We start from the raw sequence: 27,034 nt of genomic DNA, 5'->3' as shown, positions 1-27,034 counted from the left end.
ACACATGAGTGAATCCTCTGGTTGAAATGGTTGCATCGACCGTGAGGTAATCTGATCACACATTGACTGATGTGTGAGAAATTCTGACTGAAGGACGAACGGTGCCAAAGCAAGTCCATGAAGCAAAACATAAAACATTTAATTAAATCTACTGGCGAAAATCAGTGACATCAGTTGTTCTGCTTTTACTTATTTGCATATGTAGGCATGTTCTGTTGCCATCTGTATTCAGCAGCGTTAACGTGAGTTCATTTAGCTGTTTTACTTTCAGTTAAAATCACAATCAGAGCAAACAAAGAAGAGATATCTGAGGGAAAAACACATCAGTGTATAAACAAATACAATCAAGGAATACAAATAAATAAATCAATAATCTTTTTTTTTGTTTTTGTTTTCTAAATAAATAAATAATCTTTCCTAGTTACGCACAAATCTCTTTTGTCTATGTAGTCCAAGTTGGATGAGTGATTAGAGGAAGATCCCTTATTTGTCAAAAGATAGACCTTGTCACAAAGTTCCATTCAAATGTGGAAATATAATATTATGACAATCCTTTTGTCGGACATGGGACATCCAGTAACCTTGCCTTGTCGCAATGAGGTTTCATGTGGGTGTAAATCAACTTAAGTTTAAATACTTCAGTTGTTAGATCTTGTATTGCTTTAAAAAAAAAAATGTCTGCATTCCCATAAGACATGGTAAATGAGGCCACACATACTTAATGAAACCTCAAAGTGATTTCCAAATCGAGCTTTGACGAGGCTGATTTTATTGTGGATTTTCTTTGATATTCGTGCATTCCCATCGTTCATTGCAGATTGTGAACACACATACACCTGGTAAGAAGGTGTGGCTGAGTGGGCTGGTACCGGCGTGGTCCGGAGGCATCAGTGATCTCTCTAATACGTACGCTGCTGGCTTTCTGTGAGTGCTTTCAACATTACCGGGTCTATGTTTACTGTAGCTACGTTTAATGATAATGAACCAGAACCAATCTGCAAGACAAACGATGTCTGTATTTATTCCCATTGGCTCTCTCTTGCTGATCCAGGTGGATGAACACGCTGGGTACGGCTGCTGTGCAGGGGATCGACGTGGTCCTGCGTCACTCATTCTTTGACTACGGCTACTCGCGCCTGGTGGACCAGAACTTTAACCCTTTACCTGTAAGTCTCTCCATTTCAGTTGAGCAAGCATTATAACCCTAACCCTATTGGTTCACACGCAGCCCTCCTGTCTTCATCTTAATAACAAGATTTGACTGAAGCAGTCTGCTGTGGACTCGATGCTTCGATGGCACCTCTCGCTCTTTTCCCGTGGGAGCTATTAGGTGAGATGAAAGGCGTTTAGCGGTGATGAGTGGTTAGACGCTGGGGCGAAATGCCATGTAACCTTATCCTTTTGTCAGTAGCGCAGGACTGTGTCCCTGCTTCCCTCAACCCCCCCATCGTAACTGTGTGCTTCTCTGTATGGGACAGGCAGCCGCTGAGAGATTTGCAATCCGAGATGCTGATGCACAGAGATGTTAGTAAAACAGCCTACAACACTTGAGATGGAACTGTCCAATCCCATGATCCTCTAGGGTTTGATCATATTAATGGAAGGTCCGGGATTATAGCAGTCTTCCTAACCCTCATTATTATTATAGAGGTTGTTTCTGTATCGCGCTTCACGTTGCACTTGTGATGTTCCATTTTGTTATTTATGAAATGGTCTTATACACACACACTACATTTTTTAAATAGTGATGGTGAAAAGTGATGAAATCAGCCATTAATCAGTTTTTTGGTATTTTTCAATATTATTTTATTCTTGCTTTGATCATAAGAAATGCTAGTATCTAAAACTTCTGAATGCTCCTTTGACACCCGGCGTTATTGGGCTAAAGGGATTACTTATTTCATCGAAATGTGAAAGGTTTTCCACTGACTCGTTTGTAAGTTTTGTCCCTGTTCTTTCCTCTGCTTTCCTTTCAGCTATGATATGAAACAATCAAAGTGGCTCCGTTTTTCTCCCCTTCTCCATCACTCTTCTAGAAATGCGGTTTCCTGTTACAATCCATGCTTTTAACATTGGCTCTATTCAAATGCTGCACCGGCCTGACTACTGAGTGGATTTCCTGCAGGGCCAACTCATCTGGATGGGAAATTTATGACCTGGCTTCTCTCTTTTGCTTCACATTTCTATGCACCTCTGCTTTCCTTGTTCTTTTCCAGTTATCATCTCTTATTGGTTACCCTCCACTCATATTGTCTCCTTCCAGCTGAAGCATTTTTCTAATCATATAGAAAGCGGGGCGATGAATCTTTCCTGAGTTTACTTCTATTTTCTTTTTCTTTTCTTTTCTTTTTTTACAGCTGTTATCATTTTATCATTTTATGGGATGCCCAATTAGAGCTTGCTGAAGATTTTTACATCATAAATCAAGTTAAATTAAAGACGTTGAAATGATGAACTTCCTGCTGCTAGATGCAGAGAAATAGTATAAACTCATACTTTGATCTTTCTTCGGGGGTTAACTGGGTCTCATCCAGGCAGTCTGGCTCTCATTTGTTCTATTAGGTAAATACTGAAGGTTAATTGTTACACTCCCTGTTATTGTGCTCTTATTCCCGCAACTGTGCAGCTCAGCTTTGATTGGACCCTGGTGTACGACCGCCAGTCTTTTATGTGCAACTGGTTTCCTTGTGCCTGCATGTCTTCCTTTGCATTTCTTGGTTTAGATTTGGATAATTGTTCTTCTTAATGATAATTGCGATTCCGTTGTTGTGTAGTGGTGAACTGTGCATCTAAGTTAAGTGAAGAGTTGCATGACATTCTCCAATATCTTGGTATTAGCTGAGCTACATTCACCTTCGTATAAGCAGCGATTTTTAACGTACTTTTTAAAAAATTCTTCACATTTATTTGATCATTTTTAACGGTAATAGAACCCCCTTTAACTTTCACCGTGGGCAGGCATTCTCAGGCTATGCATTAATAACTCAGTTATTGATTGTCCTTAAGTACTTATTGCTGCTATTTATTAGCTCGTATCCAGGAAAGCTTCTGGGAGCTATACATTACCCGGCTACTTGATAGTAGTACACCAACCTGGACTGAGATGCACGTGTCTGATATTTCTTTCACGTCCTCATGAATAGAGTAGCTTTGCTCTTGTTCACCACTGTGAATTGGTGGTTTACAAAGTGTTCATGGTAGAGACGCCAGCCGTGTGTATTTCTGTTTGTCCATCTAAAGAGGGAGCGTGTGAGGAGGGCAGGGCGCCAGACCGAGCAATTAGATATCAGCGTTGCCAAAGACGTAATGTGAGCTGGTACCATCCGAAGAATATTAGTCATGTGTCCTGAAGCGTGAGTGTAGCACTGCTCCAGCCATCTTGCACTAATAAAACTCCAGACCCGATTGCTGTTCTGTGTTGAATGTATTAACGATCATAGATCAGAGTTGTGGCCATACGTTCATCCACCCATCCCTCTGCCCGTGGCCAACGCTACAACAGTTCCGTAGTGTGCTTTGCTTCTTCGATGCCTTGGCGGCAAATTAAGTTAAAGGCTGAATGGAAAAAAGAAGCCCTTAAATGTTGCCATATGCAGGATTGCATGGGAACTTCCTGAGGAACACATGTTTCTCTGGGTCTCTCAGAGAGGTGTTGCGTCTGCGTAACTATCCAGTGAGACACGGTGTGGTGATAACAGAAAACAACTATTCAAGATGGGGGATTTCAAATGTTCAGAAACATCATATTTATACCTGCCAGGTGCAAAAGGATCAGCGTTTGTTCAATGCAGTGCTGACATATTTGGACTTGAACTAGATGAGCTGACACCTTCCTCATGCTCATATTTTTAATATCTTACTGAAATCAACTTCCAATTTCATTGCTGACTATGCAAAATCAATATTTAGCATTTCTATATGACCTCTTGTAATGATGGATGTATCCTTACGTTTGAAACGGTGGAGTTGGCAATACTTCTAAGCTACTTCCCTGCTGGTGCTTCTTTCTCAGATGCTCCTTTTGAAATGTACTTTCTCTTCTTTTTTTTCTTTTTTTTCTTTTTTCTTTATCTTACAACAACAACCAAGTGAATTCCATCTTAAAAATTTTTGTGATAAAATGATCCGTAATGTCATAAAAGTGCAAATCTGGTGTTGCCCCCCCCCCCCCCCCCCCCCCCCCACAGGAATACTGGTTCTCCCTGGTCTTCAAACGTTTGGTTGGTCCGAGGGTTTTAGCTGTGAGAGTGGCTGGACTACAAAGAAAGCCGCAACCTGGACGAGTCATACGAGACAAGCTACGGATCTACGCCCACTGCACCAGCAACTACAAGTACGTATACATCTGGAAGGCCTTGGATTAGCCTGTACACTTTGTATATTTATGTGGTGATTCTTTTCAATTGAAACCGACAGATGACACCATCCTATTAGCCCCCTAGTGGTGCCCGAACTTGCTTTGGAATGGGATTGCAGATAGATTGAAACAGATCGCTGTGGTTTTTAGCTTCTTCTCCTCCCTCTGTCCTCTCGCAATCACCTGTGGCTCAGCGTTTCTTAGAGAAGAGCAAAATCCCTTACCTTCCCATTTAACATCCCATAAATAAGGAGACGCCAGACTCCGGCTCATTCACAGCGCAGAGCCTATAAAATCTAATGGGTATCACTTATCAGGTGTGTGGGCTCTGTCCCCCCCTGCTGCCAAAGAGCCGTTGAAAGGTGTGCAAGGCCCTTTTCCCATCTAGGACTGGCTGGAGGGGGGGGGGGGGGGCTGGACGGGGAGGGACAATAAGGCAGTCTGTGACAGGAGGAGATGTGATGGCCGTTTCAAGGTTATCATTTAACCCAAGCCCGTGGCTGTCAGCAGCAGGCTAGACTTACGGGCCTTAGAGGGGCCCGTTTACAAGTGGAGCATCGCTTAGAAAGATCGCGGAGCTGCGAGCTGGGATTTCCATAGAGCCGCACAAATATATAAGCTTCACTTTGCTCCCGCCACCTGTATTGTAAAGAGATCCTGCTCAGCTCCATTCAGCAGACGATCAGACAGTGAAGCAGTCCGTCTTGAATTTGATCCGTCTTGCAGCTAGTTTTACACAGTGAGCCTTACATAGACATGCAGCCGTAGTAATGTGACTGCTCTGTGTAAAACAGCAGAGGTTGTGAGTGCACTCAGGCAGCCAGTGATTTGAAAAGTATATGGCAATTACATATTTGACTTTCACTGCCCTTTTTACTCCTTGTAATGGTTTCCATCACATTTCTTTTCCAGCCATGCTCAAAAAGCATCAACACATGTTTATGCCGCTGGTTTGAATCTTAAATCTCAAACCCTTACCATTTGAAAAGGGCCTGAAAGGCTATTATCTCTCCTTCAGTCTCGCATCAGATCCATCACCCGGCTTCCCAAGAGTTAAAACGCAGAGCCAGAAGGTTCCGTTCAACAGGACTCTGTTTTATTTCACTTAGTGAATATTAAAGTTACGACAGGTTGCTGAAATAAACGGTTCACCCTGTATAGATGCGATCAAAGATCAAATTAAAGCTCAAACCAAAAGAGCCTCAAAGACACAAGTTGTCTGAGGTGAGCCTGAGCCTGAGCACTGAGGCAGACGCGTGGTATTCACTACAGCGCTGTTGTCTTTGTCTTCACCTCTGGGCCCTTATTAGATATTATCATGTTTATCTCATCTGCCTCATCCGGTTAGTCACCTCCAGCCAGTATCCCCTAACAAATGGAGTCCCCAGCACTTTGCTCTCAGGAGAAGGATTCAGACACTGTTTTGAAAGCAACTAAAGAAGTGTTTCCATCCAATCACACCATTAGATAGCCTTATAGGCTTTACAATGATTGATTCCAAATATAGACGATAGTCTATGACGGCAAACAACTTTCTTTGTTCTGGAATTCCCTTCCTGAGAAGGTTTTACCTTACTTCATTGTTTTTATGTCAGTCCTTTCATCCACTTTTGATCAATGAGTTGTGGTTTGATTCTGTTTATTGTATGTGATAAAAAAAAAAAAACATATTAAAGATGCTCTTCTCTTTGTAGTCATCTTTAATTATACCCAATATTATTCAGCTCCGCAACGTAAAATATAATAAATCTCTATGAACAGATGTGGAGAGGAGCCTTCCATAATTGTCTCTTGTTCATGCAAAGGAACGTTTGGTCATGCTCTTCATCATTTTATCTTTGGTGACAGTCATAATTATGTGAGAGGATCCATAACCATCTACATCATAAACCTGCATCGGTCGCGAAAGAAGATCAAGCTGGCGGGGACGCTGCGCAACAACGCTGTCCACCAGTACCTGCTGCAGCCCTACGGCGCCGACGGCCTCGGAGCCAAGTTAGTACCCGTCTGTCACTGGCTTTCGCTCACACACACACACACACACACACACAGTGGCACTGCACAATTGTTTTCTATGGTAATCAAAAGTTGAAGTCGTTTTCAACACGAGTCAATTTTGCAAAAGTCTCAAAGGTGCTGAGGTCATGCAAATGGATAACGAGAATTTTGTGTACAATGTACGACGCTGTCCTTTTAAGGGTTTTTATTTTTTACTCGAGCTATTTAATTCCTGCTGCGTCATTATGATGTGTGAATAAAAACACACAAGCACGTTTATTGGTTTCTAAATTGTTGCTTACTGCAACACACAGAAAGAAGATTCTGACAAGTAAAAGCTAATAAATATCTGAAATCTGAGGCAGCATTATGGCGAGCTCATGCCGTAATGATGACTTCCTGTGTTTGTTTGACTGCTTTACTGAAGATGAAGCTTTTGTCTGTTCATTTTTCTTTTGTATTCATATCCCATCAAATTGATTACTTCCTACTGCCTTAAAGTGGCTCTAGAAATGAGCGCTGGAGGGTGGCAGTCCCGCTCTTCTTCCTTCCCTCTCTGTTATGTCTGAATTTCAGACTTAAGCCTGAAATCCTGGAATATCAACCTATTGACCCAGGACTGTGTGTGTGTGTGTGTGCGTGTGTGTGTGTGTTAAACGATAGAAACGTTCAGCCTTAATTGAAGCTCGGCCATTGATCCTTCAATAACGGCATAATGATGGAGGATGTTTTAGGTGTTAGAACAGGATTGCAAGGAGTTTAATAGCAAAGTGAGCTAACGATGGGCCTTTTTCAGGCCTTAAGTGCTTTTCTTTACCACCGGCAGCGCAGAGGGACTTTTTATGAAGAATGTAGCAACACCAGATGTCTATAAAATTGTGTGAGTAGTGGGCTATTTAGGGTTGGCATGGCTTTCAAATTGAAGTCTTTGCATGCTGAAGGAAAAGTTTAGGCAGTTTGTCTGATTTATAACTTGTCCTTATTGAGCATAATTTAATTATAGGTTTTATTGAAGCTTCATGTAAAAATATCCAGACCACTGCCTTAGTCTCTATATTATTGTAAACTTACAATTTAGCAATAAAACAACTAATAAGAGCAGCACTTCAAAGAAGAAATGTTGTGTGTTAAAGATGCATGAGGGGCAGCTTCTCCTTAGAGCATGATTTATTATGTCGCTATGACGACTACTTTAAGTTCGTAAGCTTAGATAATGTGCTGCATAGAAACAATGCGCTTTTGAATGGGAGAAATGTGAAAGTCATGCTACAGCTGACTCTAATGTAGGAATTTCATGATACAGTCCGGATTTATTTTAAAGGATATGTATTATTTTTGCATTCTTTTGGGGATAATAATCTTCATGTTTGACCAATAAGGTGCTCATTAGCGTTACATCATGTTTACTCGAACAAAACTTGAGTGGTTTGTTATGGTAAAACTAGTAGTGCTAAATGTTAAAAGAAAATGGACAAAGAATAAGAGTCACAGAATAAAACTAAAAATGGCAGACACACATGAGGTAATCTTTTTCTGTTTCTGTGCAAGTTAAGCACAAATGCAAAACATGTTGCATGTTTTACAAGTAAAGGTATCATTTATCCTTCATCTTTAGATCGACAGACTTTCTCAATTTCACTTTCTGTACATTTGACATTTAATTGTAACGCGATTATACAGTAGTATACTGTGCCTTTAGCTCCAGAGAAAACTAGATGAAGCCACAATTTTGTAAGAACAGCGCCCCCAAGTGTACAACTGACAGAAGTAGACTTAAAAGCACGAGGTGCATGAAGCCGTCCAGCTTTGCAGCTTCCTGTTGCATGGTTTTCCATAGCCACCGGTTTGGTGCTGCGGTCTGAGCTTCCTTCCTGTGGTTCTTCTCTTTGCAGGCACGTCCAGCTCAACGGGGAGAAGCTGCTCATGTTGGACAACGAGACACTTCCTGAATTGAAGCCTAAGACGTTGAGGGCTGGGCGGACGATAGCAATGCCTCCCATGACTATAGGCTTCTACGTCATCAAAAACATTAACGCCTACGCCTGCCGAAGATAACGCTGGCCCTGTGTCTCTGGGACAGAGGAAGGCTCATCTTTTTACACCCCTTCTTTGTAAAATACAGGGACATTGGAAAGCTAGATCAGGATTTACTTTCTCTCCTGCAGGGCGGACACTGGGCGTTAAGGCCTCTGGTTTAAAAAACGCCTCTTTCAATGGTAGTATTTAAATCGCTGTACAAAATTTCAAACAAAGCCAACCCTTTCTGTGTTCTGTCCTCCGGTCTAACAAAGACACAATCGCCTAAGACGCTTAGAAATGGCTGCACTGGACCCTTTTCATATGTTTTTATCAGGAATTCTGTATATGCTACAAGACTTGTTCGGACAGTGATTGTTTTCCTGTTATGTTGTGTAACATCAAGATACAAAGCTATTTTTTATTGTTATTTTTTTTGTCTGTGATTGTCAGACTGAGAGATTGTAATCTCTGTGGTCGTCAAGATAATTATCTTTTCCTTAAAGTATTTTTTCTGCTCTTTTACCAACACACAACAAAGGTAAAATTGAAAATTTTGGGGGCTCATGGTTTCTGAATCACATACAAGTCAACGTCAATTTCATTTTTTTTCACCAAGCAAACAATACGGTGTGTACAAGGTAATATCTGGACTGTGTATGCATGTGTGTTTTTTTGTTTTTTTTTACAAAGCTACTGATGTCCAGTCTGTTTCAGTTTCCTCCCTTGCGGTATCAAGCGACTTAAAGGGAAACTCGGTATCTATGAAATTCTGTTTCTGTATATTTTGTGTATCGTCACATAATCGTTGTCTTTTCAACGGCCTCGTTCAGTTTAAACGCGGCGTAAAGTTTCCACCGTGTTTCTGTTTCACAGTGAAAAACAAGCTCTTTGATTTAAAATCACTAACTCTGTGAAACTGTGTTTAAACTTAAAGTATCTCATTATCTTCAGTGTGATCTCACATTTTATAATCCTGTTATGCTGCTGGGATTTTATACTAAATATATATTATATATTTTACATAATTATGTACAGATTTACTGTCATATATGCATTGTATTGTACATAAAAAAGAGTGAGTGTTTACCAAAATATACACCTAATTTATACGATTAAATACTTTGCTTTTTTTTTACTTGTATTATTAAAAATGCATTTACCTTTACTAACTCAAAAACTCAACAATTATTTTAAGAATGGGGCACAGACATTTTTGCATCCTTAATTTAGTTGTATCTCATAATCAAGACTTAATCCAGTCAGCGCAAAGTAGGTTCAGTGTCTGAGCAAATTAAATTAACGAATATTTGTCCTCTGAATGTTTATAATTCATGTAGAGATGTTCATATTTCCTTTGGAGAGCATTATTGTAATATGTAAAGTGTGCTGATATATTTTTTTGTGTTAAGAAATGTTTACATTTATAATAAACACCATGAAATATCTAAGCGGTTGAAGAATCCTTCAGGCCACAATCTGCACTGATGCAAAGGTTTTAGGTTTTCATCAGTATTAAACTGATTTAAAATAAACTAGAAATGAGAGCATTTTGGACTGTGCTCTTTTTGCACCTCATCATGTGAATTAACTGACTCCGCATCAGTTCTCGAAATATAAAAGAGGATCTACACGATGAGAAGAAAAACGGAACAAGGGGATGAGGATATGATTTATACAGGAGAACAACGACGAGCACGGATACTCCAAAACCATCAATAAAAGATGCCAAACTATTGCAGTTGCATCCGTTTTCTTGTAGATGAGATAATCGTCTCATCTGCAGCCGCTTTCCCACCTTGCAGGTCACGGGTGTCGCTGGAGCCAATCCCTTTATTATTAGTCGCAGGCGGGAAAATGCTTTTTTCACTCAACATACAATTCACACCTAAGTTAAGGGAGAGAGAGACAAGCCGCATAACAGTACCCAGGGAGCAAAGTCTGGGGTTTGGTGCCTTGCTCAAGGGCACCTTGACAGCACTTTTACGCTCACTGGCCCCAGATGTGGAAGCAGCTGGACGAAGTTTTGTTGTGGAAGATTGCTGTCTTCTCAGAGCACAAAGCAGCTGCTGATGGGAAACATGACGCCGGGGTGGGCGAGACCTCTAGACCCCAGCTTTGGCCCAGATGGGCTAAACCCGGGCAGGCCAGGCTTGTTTTCTGCTGATGCACAGACAACTGAGATCTGCTTGGTAGGATCATGTCAAAGGGAGATGAAGGGCCTGCCCTTAAAAAAATAAAATAACTTGACATTCACTTCCTTCCAGAACCTGCCCTGGGCTGATTTCTATAAAAAGCAAGGCAAGCTTGAACTGCATTAAAGTTTGATGATAGTGACTCATGAATACTGGCGGCCTTTCAGAGACATGATCCAAAGCATATACCTTTAATTATATTTTTGTTTTAAGTTCCATTTGTGGAAAATGGCCTTTGATTTTTATCTAAGTGGCAGAAATGCTTGAGTCTTGTTGCACATGCGGCTCAATTCAAAGAGTTCGAACCAGACTGGCTTAGCTTGTTGTGAGGAGGAAAACATTAGCAATATGCTACGAAGGCTGCAGTTATATGCACATTTAGCTTCTTGTGCAGACGGGCTTTGTTTTTTTTGTTTTTAAAGCATGGTGCAAACCTGGGAGAGTAGCGTGCGAGAACAGACATCAATGATAGTTGAAACTGATCACCTGTACGGTTGATAAACAACAAGTACCTGTCTGCCAGGGTAAAACAGAATCCAGATTTTATTGAAATCAAAAGTATGTTAGTTCAGTAATTAATTCTGACCCTTAAGAGTTTAATTAACCATATAACAAAGTGAAATGGATCACTGAGAGCTTAATGAGCTTCCTGCCGCTCAGCCTGGCATCTAGATACATTTGTTTTTTGGGGCAAATATTCCTTCATCTAACCCTTTTACTTTTCATAGCAAATGGTGAGTGTCACTTTCTCTTACAAAATCGAACGTGTTGTGCCGTGTCTGACCACTTCTGCGTGACAGTGCCTCCTTAGCGGAGGTTACTGTTACCCAGGCCTGCCTAATACTGTTTACACTCCGTGATCCATTTTGAGACATGCAAGGCCCCCTTTGACCCTGTTACTATACACTGAGGACTTCATGATGTTTACTCTGTATATACATTAGTCAACTTGAATAAAACTTCCATGAATGCTGGATCCCCAGAAACTGATGGACTCGATTAAACCTTGCAACCCACAAAGTAGATCTCTTTGCATTTTTAACCCAAGCAAGGTTAATAAAACATAAATATTTATGTTACTATGTGGTTCTTTGCCCTGCTCAGAAGCCAAGTATACAGTCTGTGTAGAATGTTACAGTGCAGCACACGTTTGTTGTAACCATCGAAGCATTCCTGGTCCAGCAGCCTGCTGTTTATCGAGTTTGTGGATATACATCGCATAATGCAGGCTAAGAGTTAATTATGAATCTGTGATATTTACACTTTGTGGAAGCTAAATTGCTCGTCATCCACTCTATATTAGATTTATTATAAAAATATACGACTTAACTATTTAACCACGTCAAATAAGAACAGCTCAATGCAAAAAAGTCACCCTTTCTCTCACTTTCAACACAGAATTTCTACTGCTGTGTCAGCATTTTTCAATGCACCAAATGGCAACCCTCACAAAAGCTGCACAATTTTTTTCTGTCCAGGCCTCAACACTCATCAGGGTTCAATGCCTGAACTCCAAGACATACAACAGTCTCGACTAAAAAAGTACAGAACAGGCTGACTTCAGTACGCTGAGAATTATCTTGATAAGCCACAGAGGTTTTGGAACGGTGTTCTGTGGAGAGATGAAACGAAGCAATAAGTATTAGGAAAACCTTGAAGAAAACCTCCCAAGCAGAAGCTCCCTGGGTATCATTAGACATTCCCGAAAAGGACAATGATCCCAAACAGACCTCAAAGTCCACCCAGGCCTGGTCTCAGAAGTCATTTTGCATTCTGGAGAGGCGTTCACAGTCACCCAGAGAATATCTGTGATCGGCTTTGAGGAAGGTTCCAGCTGTAAACTGAGGTCTATTTACAGAACTGCAGGCTTTTGTCCAGGAGAAATGGACTAATTAAAATTGTGAAATAATTAAAGTTGGATGAAAAAATATATAATATTGAGCTATTTAACTGTTTTTATATGATCTGTTTATTGCAAACACCTGATAAATGCATCTTGTAAATAAACCAAACAAATTGAGATGATTCATTTTTCATTTCCTTTTGTCGATAGCGTTTTCTCACAGATTCCAGTATCGGGCCTATTTTCTTAAAGATTTGCTCTACAAGGCGGAGCAGGCCGTATTCCGTACCGAACTATTGACCGCAGCACAGCCTCCCCGTCATGTGGCTCCAGGACCACCGAACCTCGGCGGCACCAGCCCCTTTACCGCGGGCACTGATCCAGGACCAGCCTTGCAAGACGCGCCCCGCTGCATCCCGATGGCTGCGTCTGTTTCCAGATCAGCTTCAAGTCGCCGCTCTTGACGCGCCGCTGCTTGTCACGTGACCCGTCGCGCGGACGGAAGCTGGCCGACTTGAGTCTGTGAGATGAAGACGAAAGCCGACAACAAGATGCTGTGGTCTCCGTCCGCGGGCGGGGGAACACCGTGAGTGCGTGTTTGCTGTTTGGATGCACTTGTTTACGTTGTTTATCTGAAGCGCGCGCGCGCGCGGGTGCGCGTGTTGTATCAGAACAGCTTCTACGGCCAAAAGTTTTCGTCCGTGGCGAATCAGCGTAAAAATACACGCAGAGGCTCATGACGTGTTTTACGTGACGGTGCGGTTAGCGGGTAAAGTGTCATGTCTGACCGCGCATTTATCCTGTAAAAGTAATCGATATCAAAACATCGTCCGCGGGAACTTCAAAGAGAACCGCACTCCGGTTAGCAGCTGAATGGCGCTATTGAGGAAGCGTTGCGATCGCGTTTTCCGCCTGTCTGTGACGGTGGGAGTGAGGCCAGAGGGGTTGTGCACGCGCGTGATGGTGGGAGAGTGGGACTAGACGGCTTGTGCACGCGCGTGATGGTGGGAGTGAGGCCAGAGGGGTCGTGCACGCGCGTGATGGTGGGAGTGGGACCAGAGGGGTTGTGCGCGCGCGTGATGGTGGGAGTGGGGCCAGAGGGGTTGTGCACGCGCACCGCAGTGTTTACCTGCACGCTTACGGGTAAAGCTGCAGCGTTCGTTAATTTAAATGATCGGTATTTTTATAGTATGTGTGCGTGTGCGTGTGCGTGTGCGTGTACGTCCTGCCATTTTCAGCTGCAGCAGTAATCCTCCTCCTCGTGGACTTTTACACCCTGTGGATGACAGTAGCTTCAAATCTATTCCGGCATGAGGCTTTTTAAACTCATCACTTCCTCTAAAATGATAAGCAGCTTCCCGCATCTTAAACGAACTCTGAATATTAACAGGAAACTGGTTATTTTTAATTTTGAACGTAAATTGTGCTGTTTAAAAATGGACCAAGTCTTTAAACTTTAGAGCTTTTAACTTAATAAAGCTGATGCTGTTCCTGATAGGACACTTTATTCATCGTTCACATTGCTCTTTTCTGAATGCTGTAAATTACATTAGTATTAGTTTTATAAGTATTGCCCCATACCTCGACACAATAAGGGCAGAACTAGTGAATTATAAAGCAGATTGATTTAAGAAGTCGTTCGCTTGAGAAATAATACACAAGGATTTGGACATTTTATCTTTTAATGTGATTTACTTGTGTCTTCCAACTTGACTTTTTATGAATAATTACTCCGAGCAATAATAATTCATTTCCACATCGACGGCACGGCTTGTAAAAAAAAATCATGCATTTGGGTTTATTTAAATTAAGAATTTATTTATTTGCATCAAACCAAGTTTTTAATACTTTGTGAATTCCTTTTCCATTCCATCCCTTAATATTATAACATCTATATAATTTATAGATGGACGCTCACACCTTTTGAATTGTGTGCGATCGATCTGGTAATCTGGGCCTGTGTCGTCCCGACCTCGTGAACGTACCCTTGATGGGTTCTGCATTGAAACCTTTCCCGGCAGGATGCGTGCGGCGAGATCGAGCCGGTGAGCCCACGGTCCAGATGAAGTGCCTGCTGATAGCCAGCGAGAGCGCCGAGCTGCTCTTCCACTGGACCGACCACGAGTTCCAGCACGCTCTCCAGGAGAAGTACGGGGCGTCGCACGAGGAGGGCCTGGGGGTAAGGAAGGAGGAAGAGAAAACGGGCCTTTTTTTTAAACTGGCATCCGCCAGGACGACTCTTCATTACCGGTAGCTCCTTCTCATTTTCAGCCTCCGTCCTTTGAGGACAGCATCAGCACCCTGTTCGCCCCCATCATCATCTCCTGCAGCACCATGGTGGACAGGCTGGAGGACAGCTACACGTCCTTCACCACGGAAAACAAGCACATCTACGTGCTGCAGCAGGTAGAGCCTGACATCGGTCCTCGCCACCGCGCAAATCAATGAGCACCAAAGGTCTGATCTGAAATATGAGGAGGATTTCCATTTGCTCTGAATCCTCTTGGATCATGTTCGGAAATTCCATCCAGGTTTCTGCATTCTTGGGTTTAGCAACGGCAGCAGCGCCGTGAGCGCCATGCTGAGCGCTCTTAGGCGGAGGCGTCGTGTTTGTCTCGTGGAGCGAATCAAGCCGTCCTTTGTCCCGCTGCGGCACATGACGCAGTGCTGATCACTGACGACGGGCCCATTCAGAGCAGCATTCGGCACCTTAAGACGTTCTGTTCTGTACAGATCTGGACGAAATGATCAGGGAATGATTAAATCTTGGTGGTGATCTAGAAGAGATCCTGGATTCTGGATGAGTTTAATATCTTCAGTAACATTGCAGTCAATGGAGCTTCAAGATTTGTTCCTCGATATCTCGGGTGATTATTGACCGATGTTTATGGAGTTCAGCACATTCATGTAGGGTGGGGGTGGGGGGGGGGTGTCTATCTTACCACCGAAGTTCATCCAGATCAGATCCGGAATGGAGTCGGTGTCAAATATTAAATGTTAACATTGAAAAGCTGCAATTACGGATTCAAAAATCAGTTAAAATCAACTCAGATTCACTTTTACTTTCCACGGTTGTTGTGTAAAGATACAAAGAACAATCTAGAACCGTTTGGTGCTGATCCAGATCACCATGTGGACGGTGTAAATCCAGTTAGGAGGGGAACGAGGTCTGCGCTCTCTCCGAGTGCTTTTCTAGTATTCTCAGACGGTCCGGTTCGAATGGTAACCGAGGTAACTTTACGTCCTCCGCAGTTCGATGAATGTCTCTACATTGCCGTGAACGGAGACGGTGACGAGGAAGAGGATGAGCTGAGGAGGAAGATCTATGTGATGAAGAAGATGCTTGAAGTCCTGTTTGGCATGGTCACTCTCAGCAGTCACCTCCTCAGAAAAGAGTAAATCACCGCGGCGCCGGCCGGTGGTGAGGCGGTGGCGGCGGCGGCCTGTTGACCCTTTGCTGCTTGTCTCCAGGCTGCGTCCTCAGAACCGGCTGCAGAGAACCAGGCTGTGGAAACAGCTGCAGGCCCTGCTGGAGACCTACGGCCACCTCCAGGAGAACGACCAGAGCTTCTTGGTGGAGGTGCAGAGCGCTGCTACGTCCTCCTCTTATTGGCCTACCGTTGTTATGACGACGCAAGTCGTCATTGTTTCGTCAGTGGCTTCTTTTTCGTGTCTTTGTCAGTCGGCTGTGAGAACATTTCCTAGAAGACGGCAGCGAGAATCAGGAGATGTTTTCTTCCGTCTGCTTTCCTGTCACGAATCGTTTGATCCGCCTGATTGTGATGATTTGAGGGAACCAAAATGTTTTTGCGTGATCTACATAAAAATCATTTCGCACATGTTAATATCCTTCATTTCCTCCCTAGTTGTGCTGCCGACTGTTTTCTTTTTGAAAGGGGAAATATTGTGGAAGTGAATTTGTCCAAAAGGAAGTATTTTCATTCATTTCTCAGGCATTGATCTTGGTGGGGAAACTGTCTGCAACTTGGTTTGCATTCCTAAATTCCCGCTGTAGGAATCATCCCCTTTCAGATAGACATTGTTATTCCTCTTTTTCAAGTTACGATCTTTCGTGAAAAGCGAGTGTGCGCGCTAGGTTTGAACCGGCGGTGGGCGTAGAAAGGACTCTCCGCTCTTTCAGGCCGTGGAGAGGCTGATCCACCCCACGCTGTGTGAGCAGTGCATCGAGTTTCTGGAGCGCCGTTTAGTCCAGTACCTCAACAACAGCGCCGAGAGAGCGGGAGAGGAGGTGCTGCACGCCTTCGTCCTCGTTCACACCAAACTGCTTGCCTTCTACTCGAGGTACAGCCGAACTCCGTCTCATTCGTCCCACGAATTGTGTCTCTTGCGGGACTTCCGAGCCGGTTGTATTAAATGAAGGTTTACCCTCGTTGCCCCCCCCCTCGTAGCCGCAATGCAAGCATGCTCACCACCTCAGACCTCCTGGCCCTCATCATCATGGCGCAGAGTATGTATCCCAGCGACATGGACCAAGACGGCCCAGACCCTGAGGTAGATGGCACTGACGCTGCGCCAGCCGGAAACCTCTGGTGGCCTCGTTTCTGGAGATTACTGACTTGTTTTCCGTGCGTCCGCGTGTGATCGGCTCTGAAGGATATCGAGAGCACATCGGGTTCTGCTCCTGAAAGTTTCTACACCCCAGAGCCCTCCCCAACGGGCAGAGACTCGGGAAGCTCGGGTGGGTTGCGCAGGAAGTTCATTGGTGAAGCCCTGTGTTGTTCATCACAAGGCAGGAGTGGGAAATGAGCCGGTTCTGTGTGCGTCCCCAGACGAGCCGGTGGGAAGACGCTCTCCTGAGTTTGGGTTTGTGGAGCCGGACGTCCAGGTGAGTCTGAATTCTCTCTCTCGGTGATCAACCGGATCAAAACGAATCATTCCCTCAGATGGCAGAGGACAGCCTGCAGACTCTTGAGGTTCTTCCGCCGGATCCTTCAACCCCTAAAAGGGTGTTCTTGGAGGTGTCGCTGAAAGAGGGGCTGTATCCCATGATGCCTCACTCCATGTACTGTCTGCCACTGTGGCCCGGCATCACGCTCGTTCTGCTGACTAAGGTTTGTGAATTTGTGAAAACGTTTCTCTCCCTCAGTAATAACCAGCAGGGAAGGACACGCCTGAAACATTTATTATTTAACTACAGCTTCATGGATCTCAGACGTCTTCTTTTTGTCGTGTCCACGCTGATTAGATTCCCACCAGTGCTGTGGCCACATCGGTGTATACGTTTTTGGAGGCATTTGCCAAGCTGGAGAAGCGTTTAAATGAAGGCCAGGAAGGTTCCGCTCCGACCAGAGGCCAGCCCATACACAACATCCGCCACAGACTGGACAAGTTCGTTAAAGCCCTGGGGCCCAGCGAGGTGCAGCTTTGCTCTTAAACTGTTGTAGAAACCCCTTGTAAAAACATGGCGGTTATAAATCTTTATCCAATCACAGCCCACACTAAAACCGAACTTTCACCTTTCCTTCAAGCCTTCTTTGTTCTTACAGTGTCGGTCGCAAACAATGAAATGGTTTATAGTTTAGCGCATAAACAATTCAGGACCAGCAAAAATTAGGTTGTTTAAAACAAAATATGTGCTAGTTGGGGGGGGGGGCTTTTATTGATCATTTTCTATCCAGTCGTTGCAGTTACAAAATGTCTGGACAGAGTTCAAGAACCGAGCTTTCGCCAAAGGTAGAACTGGGTTCAACAGAGAGTAAGTCTTCTGGCGCCCCCTACTGGCACAAGCAGCATCATCGCGTGTCTGTTGGCTGATCCTGTGAGTCTGATACTCCTGTTTTTTTTTTCCAGCCTCATCCCATGGTGCAAGAATATGAAGACCCAGCTGTGTAGAATATACAAACGGTGTTTTCTGATCGACCCTGGATCAGCTGATTTTGCTCAGCGTCTCTCGCCGGGTCTGCAGGAGCGAGCCCAGTCGATGCTGCGGTACGTATCAGCCGGCTGAACATTGATTTGTGTATATTTGACCGCTTATAGTTTGTGTTTTCTTTCTCTCTCTCTGTCTTGTGGCCTTTTGTTTCGACGCTTTCCTGTCACCGTCAGAGAGAAACTGATGGACTGGAAGGATTTCCTGTTGGTGAAAAGCAAGAGGAACATCACCATGGTGTCATATCCTGTCATGCTGTAACTGTATAAAGGTTCGTAGGTACTCTGCATTGATGTGTGGCCTTAACCCACTGACTCTCACCTACCTGGAGGATTTCCCTGGTCTCATCCATTTCATCTGCGTGGACCGATCCACCGGTCAAGTGATCGCACCTTCGCTTAGCATCAAGGAGCGCGCCACGCCTGAGCTGGGAAACGGGCCAGTGGCTCAGTTCATTAAACGCAAGGTCAGACATGAAGTCTTTATTCTTTACTTGAAGCTGATAACAGTAGTGTTACCGTAGATTGCTGATGAAGAGCGTGGCGGAAACGCACAGATAAAGAAAGTCCAGATTAAAAAAGATAAAAGTAGCGATGAGAAAATGCTTTCTCTGTTCCTTTAGAATCCTCCTGCTTCTGTTTGTCTGAAATGAATTCCACTTTGCTAATCTATTCTTAAGGTGTGGAAGCTGGTGGGCACAACACGGCGTTACCTCCGGAAGGGCTATTCCACAGTCACATTACGGGACGGGGACTTCTACTTCTGCTACTTCCTGTGGTTTGAGAATGAAACGGTAAATCACTTCCTTTTTCAGTAGCTATTGATAAAAATAAATAAAGTGAGGATGAGAAATCTGTCTCTTACAGCCTATAATGTGTCCATCTTATAACAATAAGGGCTTCAAGCTGGAGGCAGGAGACATCCCCGTCCTACCTGATGACTCCGCGCCCATCGGGATGCTTGCCTGGGACTACTACAGGTAAACAAAGTGCGCCTGACTAAACTGCTAGACAGAGAGAGCACAACCAGTGCTAAGCTATGAACCCGCCCACCAGGAAGCTGCTGCGGTACTACAGCAAGACCCACCAGGGTGAGGCGGTGAACTGCTACGAGCTGCTGACCGTCCACCTGGGGGTCGTCCCCACTGAGCTCATCCTGCAGCACTGCAGGCAGCTGGCTAGCAAGCTGTGGGAGCCGTCACGCAACCCACTGCTGTAGCCGGACCCACAAACCGAAGCTGAAGTCGCCAACGTGACAATAATATAAACTTTATTTATATAGCAATATAAATTTGTCAAGAACAGAACTGTGGCCTGAGCTTCATGTTTCCTTGCAGTATATAAAGTTTTCCTACCGTAGAGCGGCTCAACATATTTATTACAAGCACGTATTTATGTTTCTGATTAGCACAAAGCAGCACCCCTGTGTACTTATGCACTATTATAACTTTTGATATTGTTTTGAATACTCATTTGTCGTCTGTTTCCTTGTACTAATACTGCGTAATTATTATTTTTAGCTTTTGGAAACTAATAGATTTTCATGGAGGCTTTTTACTAAGACTGGTGTTGTAACCTGTGTGAATAAACCACGCAACAGCAATCACCGTATGAATTAAACATTTTGGAGATGACATTTATTCTCTTTTGTAAACAAACTCAAATACGGCTCGGATCACCCGTCCAATCACCGAACAGCAGTCTCAAGTTACAGCTGGTGAGCTAACAAATTCCCTGAATTCAGACGAGTCAGTGGGTGAGAATATCTGCCTTTCAAAGTTCGATCTCTGGTCGGTCGTCCCTGGAGTCCGAGCGTTTTGGAGGTGATGATTCCTCCGGCAGGACGCGGTTATTTCTGGAGTGTTTCAGCATCCGTCCTACTGACTCAGAGCTCCCGTGAGGTCCGTCACAGCTCCTGCAGCCACCAGGTCCCTCAGGAAGCGTTTCTCGGCGCTGACGTCATGCACCACCTGGGTCAGGTGGCAACAAAAGATAAACACGGGCACGCTGGCTGGAAATCTGTTAGGAATCTGTGCCATTGTCTGATAAGTCAATCTGAATTTACTTGAGCGTTCATAGCACCCATAGGAATGGTCTCATAGTAGTGGAGCCTGGCCTCTGGGTGCTGCAGGTCGTACCCGAACCCTGCCAGGCTCACCTGGTCGCACAGCTGCAAGGCCATCACCACTGCACTGGCGCCGAGGGTTGGCACCATCTGTTTGAAAAGAGAGAACGCTTTTAACCAGCATGAGAGTAACTCTCCTGCCCCAAAAATCCCTTTTAAGTAGCAGAGAAAGATTCATTTGAGCATGATGGCGCTCTTCATTCCTCGCCCTACTGCTGAGTCAGAACATGCCTTAGCCGGGGATTATTAGGATACATTGTTCAGGACAGGTTAGTCCGCCCAGGCATGCCATTGTTAGAGGATTTCTGCTTTTCTGTATGAATGCATAATGGGATCAAAGGATACAAAGAAACAACAACACAAAGGTTTTTACACAGACGGGAACTCACGCTTCCCGGCTTTTGAGTGTATTTCTGAAGGACTTGTCCCGTCTTGTGGATAATCTCTGGGTGCAGGATCCGGAAGGTCTCTGGGCTCAGAGGGATTTCATCCACCACCTCCCTCCAGAACCACAGTTTGGACCAGAAGCTCTAATAAGAGCACGTTGGGTGAGCGTGAGCGTGATGGTGTGATAGCAGAGATACCGCTTGTGCTGCTGAGACACTTTCTGTTTACGGAGGTTCCCGCGATGTCGTCTTACCAGACGCTGTTTGGTGACAATAGAAGTGAGCCAGTCCAGGTCCAGGCTCTTAAATACCACTAATGCAACCATGGCCGTTCTTTTATACTCTCCTGCAGAATGAGGCGCCCCCTCTGGATACATCAAGCGGATTGTGGTGTGGGAACCGGCGTCTCTCTCAAAGCCCGGCACCGGTGCGTTATTCATCCTGGGAATAGAGGTGGAAACGCTTTCGATTAAAACGGATCATGATTTGTTGATGCAGTCACGTTTCTCCGTCTGTCCTTGACAAACGTACCTGATGATGATGTCGTGCCGATCTATGTGAGAGCCGAGATGGCTCCCGTGAAGGACGCCACCGTTGCCGACCACCACGCATCGCCTGCAGCTACCTTCTCCTTTGAACGATGGAGGCAGGCCGCGCTGAGGTAGATTGGCGAGAGCTTGGGCCAGATGCGCTTCACTGCCCTGGAGCCCCAGAGGAGGGGACAAGTCCCAGGCCACAACCCTGTCCCGCTGGACAAACACCGGGATGTCTAGGAGGCCTGCAGAACAGGCCAGAGGCTTGAGGTGGTTCAGACACCAGCGAGGCCGACAGGGGCCTGACAGTAATGAAGCGGACCGATTTAATAAGGCCTGAAAAGACGGTGCAAACACGGACAACAAGCTTGGTAAACAAAATCATTCTTCAAAAAATGATTGCTGAGATAAGTATCCGTACCAGATCTTTGGGCTGGTGGTGGTCATCACTGAAGGCTGCCGCCCCGTCCGCAGGTAAATATGCAGGAATCAGAATAGCCGAGTAGCATCCGATGAGCAGCACCAGGCTCAAGGTGAGGTTCTCGCTCCTGCACAGCAGAGACAACAACCCGGTGTGGAGCTGGAACTAAGAGGAGAAATGACACGCGTCCACAGAGGTGTACCTGCTGAGGAAGAAGTCCCTGCGGTCAGCCTTAGTGACGGGCGAGTATCTGTGAAACACGGGCATGGGCGTCGCTGCCTCCACGGCCTCAGGCAGCAGTGGCGAGCCATTGTCTGGATCCTGCACGCTCAAGGGACTCATCGTCACCATGGTAACTGTTCTGTCACCTGAAACACACACACAGCTCACAACTGTCACTAATCTGTGGCTTGAATGTAAATACTGCTTCTCTCTACCGTCAAAATAAACGTATTTACAGAACTAACCAACAAATAAGTCAATAAAGACTCTCCTTAAAACGGCCTCGTACTCATTAAAGCATCAAGAGGAGCCCAAATCAGTAACAGAACAGAACAGAACTCACAGCCGGCCTGGTAGGAGCGTGGTAGTTTCCGTTTGTTCACCTCCGATCCATGAACACAAAGTTGTGCCACGAAAATGGCTGCTGCTTCTTCCTCCTCCACTGAACTCTGTCACTTCCCTCAATAACATGGGTTAATTATTAATCTAGTTAGTACTTCACCATTCTCTGAAAGTAGATGTGTGTGTGTGTGTGTGTGTGTGCGCGCTCTATAAGCTGTTTACCAGGAAGAATTTGCATGGATATTTCTGCCCCAAAGGGAAAGTTTCCACAGAACCCACTCAGGGAGCTGAAGGAAACACAGATGACTCTTATTGGTTTGCATTTCTGTGTCCACTGCCACTGCCTGATTTCTATAAAATGGTTTATGTCAGCAGGAAAGTAGTGGATAGCGACTGATTGTTCGTGAGCTATGAGACACGTTTTCACAAGGTATCGCCTGACAGTAATAAAACCTTTATAAATAATATAAGCCCTCTGAAAACCACGTGTTTACGAGGGGTTGCACTCTGGTGAAAGAGAGGCATGCTGCGCTGCAGCAGCGGTGAGCTAAGCCAGCCGCTTTTTGAATGAATGCATCCTCAATCTGTGTGTGTGTGTGTGTGTGTGTGTGTGTGTGTGTGTGTGTGTGTGTGTGTGTGTGTGTGTGTGTGTGCGTGTGTGGGTGTGTGTGTGTGTTTCTGCATGTGCAGGGCAGAGAGTACCGGTATGCAGGGTTGGCAAGTACACTAAATTGAACACACACACATGTTTGTCCCAACATGAAGGCAGCAGTCCAGCCAGGAAGCCGCTGCGCTAACAGCACTGCAGCAAAGAGTGGCTTAGATAGATATCTGCCAACCATCTTCATGAGATGGATCATTTAGTTATTGCTCAATCGCTTTAGCAGCTCAATGTTATTCCATAGGCTGTTTCCTCTGTGCCCTTGATGCTACCTGAGATGGGAGAGTTGGTGCCGTGGACAGCCTGTTTGATGGACCATAAGACAGGAATACCAAAGGAAGCTCAGGTGGGTGAATGAAATGTGTGCAGAGTGGTTTTCTATTTACATCATCGCTGTATCTTGAATCGAGTACATCTCCTGAAATGTGAATCACTAGAAAGTCTCCACCGGGGAGTTGTTTCCCCTCCACAGTGGACTGTAATCTTTGTAACAGGGGAATCCAACGCGACATGAGAATGGGCCGCGTGTGGTTGCACTTCATGAAACAATTCAAATGAAACGTGCTGAAGTCGGGTCAGGATAACACTTTTCGTGATGATGTGATATGATATGAGCGTTTTGTGATCCTCCTCTCGTCTGCATTGGTGCTTCTTCCACCTCTCAGGAAGAGGAGAGAGTGAGGAGGACGTCCTCTGATCCGCTCTATGACATTCGGGATGTCGGTGGAGGAGAGAATATCGACGAGATGCGCAAAGAAGAAAAGATCAACAACGCGCTCTCGCCCAAGGCGTCCGTGGAAAATGTGGTGAGCAACATTTTTCCACAAATCACATCTTCATGTGCACAAGAAGCTAACCCCCCCCCCCCCCTCCTGTGCTCTGTGTTTTTTATGTATGCCTTTCAATGAGGATGGATTCAGCCTGAGAACGCTGCAGAGTTCATCAAAGCCGCCAGTCAAGGCAAACTGAATGTAATCGACAAATATCTGGCTGATGGTGGGAACCCAAATGTCTATGATGAGGTCTGCAGCCCCTGCGTGGCATTAAAAGAAAAAGAACATCTAAATTCACAGCTCCTGCTTGAGATTCCTGTGAACCTTTCAGCTGAAGAGGACGCCGCTTCACCTCGCCGCTCTGGAAGGACACGCCGCGGTTGTCAGGATGCTTTTGGATAAAGGAGCCGATATCAACTTTGAAGATCAAGTAAGACGTGGGCTCTTTTCTTTGCTTGGAAAGATGAGGCTGAGATTGAGTGAGATTGTCTTTACACACGAACGCTGTGCTGGCCTGAAGCCAACACTATTAATAGGACCCCGTCCCTGCCATTGCGTTTCAGCTGGGCTCCAGGGCCATACACTGGGCCTGCAGAGGGGGACGCCTGGGAGTCGTCAAAGCCCTGAAGAGCCTGGGGGCTGACCTGAATGTCAGAGATAAGGTGAACGTACCTTTGACTCGTGTCTAGATTTGTTGCAGGGCAACCGTGTATTTTGGAATACACTTCAGATAGATCTGCAGTCGTCCCTCCTTGCACTGGCCATGCATATGGGTGCGGATTTACATGCAAAACACTGCACACTGTACTATAACTACTATGCCTATGCACATTGCAGTTGCACAGCACCCCTCTGCATGTGGCCACAAGAACGGGACACGCTGCCATCGTGGAGTACCTGCTTTCCTATGGCGCTAAAATCAACTCCAGAGACAGGGTGGGCAGCAGCGCAGCGCTAGTTTCCTCCTCTGCACTTCATTTATTGTCGGGTTTTGTGGTTGACATGCTTCCCCATTTGCAGGAAGGAGACACTGCCTTGCACGATGCCGTGCGCCTTAACCGATACAGGATATTGAAGCTTCTCATAGTTGCGGGGGCTGACACTGAAATAGAAAATCACGTGAGTTCTTTGATTTGTTAGGCAGGTTGTTTTATTTATGCTCTATGGAGTGGAAGCTGACAGCAATTAACACATTCTAATTTAGATTATTTATTGTTTTTATGGATTATAGATAAATCAACATAACTTAACAAGAAAATTATTGAACTTCTGAAGCGCTGTTAATCAGATTTGGTTATGTCTGGACAGAGCCTTTTGTTTGAAGTCTTTATGCTAACACCGGCTAGCCTCTGGTGCCCTGCACAGGCATGAGACAAGTGTCACAAATGTTTCCATCTGCCACCAAGACAGGAAATAAGATTGCATGTTAGAAGCTAGCAAATTGTGGCGCATGACTGGATGCTTACAGCCCCGCGATAACTAATGAACTGTGTTGCAGGAAGGAGTGACAGCAGTGCAGCAGGTAAAACAATGGCAGGTGGGTATCATGGAGACCCTAAAGAGGCTGGAGAAGCTGAAGGAGGTGGCTGTGGACACGCCTTGAGGGAGAGGAACAAATAGAGTTGAAACTGTGCTCTTATCTCCTCGCACAGTTTACGCTTCATAAAGTCACGCGACTATCGGTCTCAGGTTCTGAATGCACTGTCGGGCAGTGAACGTCACATGTTTGACAGAGGCTGCTCTTTACAGAAGTTCAAAACGTCAGCTTCAAAATGTTCTGTTTATCTCTAAGAGAAAATAATAATATACCAATAAGGAAAGTTCTGTGCAATTTGTCGACTCTTCTACCAAACTTTAGTGTATTTTTGCTAAGAGCTCGATAATCTCTCACAGATGCTTCATATCAGGTTTGCAGTGACCTTGGAAGTTGAATAATATTGCCGGACATTGTCGTAGAGAAGCTGCATTTGAGCGTGCGTCCAGATGTCCTTGTTATCAGGGTGACGGACAGGAGCAAACAGTAGCGTTGCGTGCGGCGGGTCAGCTGGGCACGGCAGCGATGGCTGGCATGCCCTAGTTACAGTCAGAGATTCAGGGGAGATCAGTGGACATACTTTCCCTCTGCCATCAGTGGCTCAAATGTTCCTGACGGCAGTTGGCCATTCACAATGGGGATACCGACATTGTAGTTGCATTCATTAAATAGACAAACACTCTCATTTTTTTTGAGCACATTGGTTGAATAAATGTGTACTGCTGTTATATTTCTGTATTAACATGAATGCAAAATGCAGATTGTGTTGGTGTGGTGTGTTTTCCTCTGATACACTATCACACACACACACGCCAGTTCCTGTAACTGTATGTGTCTTAAACGCAGACACACAGCGTGTACAAGGCCACATTACACACATTCATTATGCAGTATGTATTACTGGAATATAGTTCATGCATCTGAAACAAAGCAGACTCCCCACTTATATCTGGACTCGTGCATGCGTTACAGGTTTGGCTCGATTATCCTCTATTGCATGTGAACGAGCGATCGGGCAGCAGCAGGTTGTTGCTGGGGGGGGGGGGGGGGGGTTAACTGCGGGTTGGGGCTTCCTGTTGCGTGGCGGCTAAAAGAAACCAGACTAACCTGTTTATCAATGAAAAGTTTCAAGTTATTCCTTGAGCTGCCATTGTTACACTTTTCTATCAGAGTATGTGTCTTCATAATCTAAGACTGAACTTCTCATATGTCCTGCTGCCAAATGAAAAGCATCTTTATTTTCAAGGCTTTAATAAAAAACACACTAACCATTCTGTGACAGTTATTCCAGAGGAATGATCTAGATACAGAGCAGATCATTTCTTTAAGAGCCACATTATAGTTCATAAGAGTAACCATGAGAAGGTGACAGTCTGGACAGGCACGACGTTTCGAGCACCATTTGTTCCCAGCTGGGAAAAAGATGTAGGATTATTTATTCCACTCGCGTATGCAAAGTGGAATAGGCTCGTAGGCTCGAGCAGATATTGTCTCCGTCGTAGCAGAAAGGGAAAAGTCCTGTTACGTGATCTGAGATACGCTGCTGTCCCTTTAAAACTCAAGCGACAGGCTCACCATATCAAGTGTCGATTTTCTTCTTCCTTATAGAATATGCCGACAATGAAAATCAGTAACTGCCGTAATCAAAGTTAGAGCCATCAGTCCAAGAGTCCAACATCAGCTCACGCTTTCATCTTTGGTCCTTTTCCTCTCACCAGTGGATTCTTCCTTATCGACTT

General features: G+C 44.9%; 4 protein-coding genes across 4 annotated transcripts in view; 3 read left to right on the top strand and 1 right to left on the bottom strand.

Moving 5' to 3' along the window:
- Positions 1 to 8,410, top strand: part of LOC137915746 (inactive heparanase-2-like) — a 41,547-nt gene extending 33,137 nt beyond the window's left edge. The window contains exons 8-12 of the mRNA XM_068758866.1: positions 818 to 924; positions 1,052 to 1,166; positions 4,188 to 4,333; positions 6,206 to 6,352; positions 8,248 to 8,410. Coding sequence (XP_068614967.1) covers positions 818 to 924; positions 1,052 to 1,166; positions 4,188 to 4,333; positions 6,206 to 6,352; positions 8,248 to 8,410 — 678 coding nt within the window. The remainder of the gene's footprint in view (positions 1 to 817; positions 925 to 1,051; positions 1,167 to 4,187; positions 4,334 to 6,205; positions 6,353 to 8,247) is intronic.
- A 4,548-nt stretch (positions 8,411 to 12,958) lies between these two features.
- LOC137915745 (BLOC-3 complex member HPS1-like) lies at positions 12,959 to 19,887 on the top strand. The gene is given in 18 exon segments (XM_068758865.1): positions 12,959 to 12,995; positions 14,431 to 14,588; positions 14,681 to 14,815; positions 15,662 to 15,804; positions 15,881 to 15,989; positions 16,551 to 16,711; positions 16,819 to 16,921; positions 17,033 to 17,124; positions 17,216 to 17,255; positions 17,314 to 17,481; positions 17,616 to 17,807; positions 18,049 to 18,125; positions 18,221 to 18,358; positions 18,476 to 18,541; positions 18,621 to 18,765; positions 18,979 to 19,092; positions 19,196 to 19,278; positions 19,355 to 19,887. Coding segments are annotated over 17 exon segments (2,046 nt in total). The 5' UTR covers positions 12,959 to 12,995; positions 14,431 to 14,471; the 3' UTR covers positions 19,518 to 19,887.
- A 288-nt stretch (positions 19,888 to 20,175) lies between these two features.
- Positions 20,176 to 22,114, bottom strand: LOC137915749 (lactosylceramide alpha-2,3-sialyltransferase-like). Its single transcript, XM_068758868.1, has 7 exons — positions 21,966 to 22,114; positions 21,764 to 21,890; positions 21,341 to 21,678; positions 21,064 to 21,250; positions 20,813 to 20,953; positions 20,364 to 20,513; positions 20,176 to 20,268 (listed from the first exon to the last, which is right to left on the bottom strand). Exons 1-7 carry the CDS (start codon positions 22,112 to 22,114, stop codon positions 20,176 to 20,178), a joined length of 1,185 nt encoding a protein of 394 aa, XP_068614969.1.
- Positions 22,115 to 23,253: 1,139 nt separating this feature from the next.
- LOC137915747 (ankyrin repeat domain-containing protein 2-like) lies at positions 23,254 to 25,364 on the top strand. Its single transcript, XM_068758867.1, has 8 exons — positions 23,254 to 23,338; positions 23,658 to 23,794; positions 23,909 to 24,010; positions 24,093 to 24,191; positions 24,325 to 24,423; positions 24,599 to 24,697; positions 24,782 to 24,880; positions 25,260 to 25,364. The coding sequence occupies exons 1-8, from the start codon at positions 23,254 to 23,256 to the stop codon at positions 25,362 to 25,364; spliced, it is 825 nt and encodes a 274-aa protein (XP_068614968.1).
- The last annotated feature ends 1,670 nt before the right edge of the window (positions 25,365 to 27,034 follow it).

The sequence above is a fragment of the Brachionichthys hirsutus genome, unplaced genomic scaffold (genome assembly GCF_040956055.1).
Source record: "Brachionichthys hirsutus isolate HB-005 unplaced genomic scaffold, CSIRO-AGI_Bhir_v1 contig_1436, whole genome shotgun sequence".
NCBI lineage: Eukaryota > Metazoa > Chordata > Actinopteri > Lophiiformes > Brachionichthyidae > Brachionichthys > Brachionichthys hirsutus.
Note: the sequence above shows the minus strand (reverse complement) of the source record. Positions and strands in the feature narration are given on the sequence as shown.

What these genes read in the sequence shown, in the direction of transcription:
- LOC137915749 (XM_068758868.1), bottom strand. Translation starts at nt 22,114, where the DNA reads ATGGTGACGATGAGTCCCTTGAGCGTGCAGGATCCAGACAATGGCTCG. An exon ending in AGGGACTTCTTCCTCAGCAG is followed by an intron (nt 21,891 to 21,965) that starts GTACACCTCTGT and finishes TCTGCTGTGCAG; the next exon opens with GAGCGAGAACCTCACCTTGA. An exon ending in ACACTCAAAAGCCGGGAAGC is followed by an intron (nt 20,514 to 20,812) that starts GTGAGTTCCCGT and finishes CTTTTCAAACAG; the next exon opens with ATGGTGCCAACCCTCGGCGC.
- LOC137915747 (XM_068758867.1), top strand. Translation starts at nt 23,254, where the DNA reads ATGCTACCTGAGATGGGAGAGTTGGTGCCGTGGACAGCCTGTTTGATG. An exon ending in ACCAAAGGAAGCTCAGGTGG is followed by an intron (nt 23,339 to 23,657) that starts GTGAATGAAATG and finishes CCTCTCAGGAAG; the next exon opens with AGGAGAGAGTGAGGAGGACG. An exon ending in ACACTGAAATAGAAAATCAC is followed by an intron (nt 24,881 to 25,259) that starts GTGAGTTCTTTG and finishes ACTGTGTTGCAG; the next exon opens with GAAGGAGTGACAGCAGTGCA.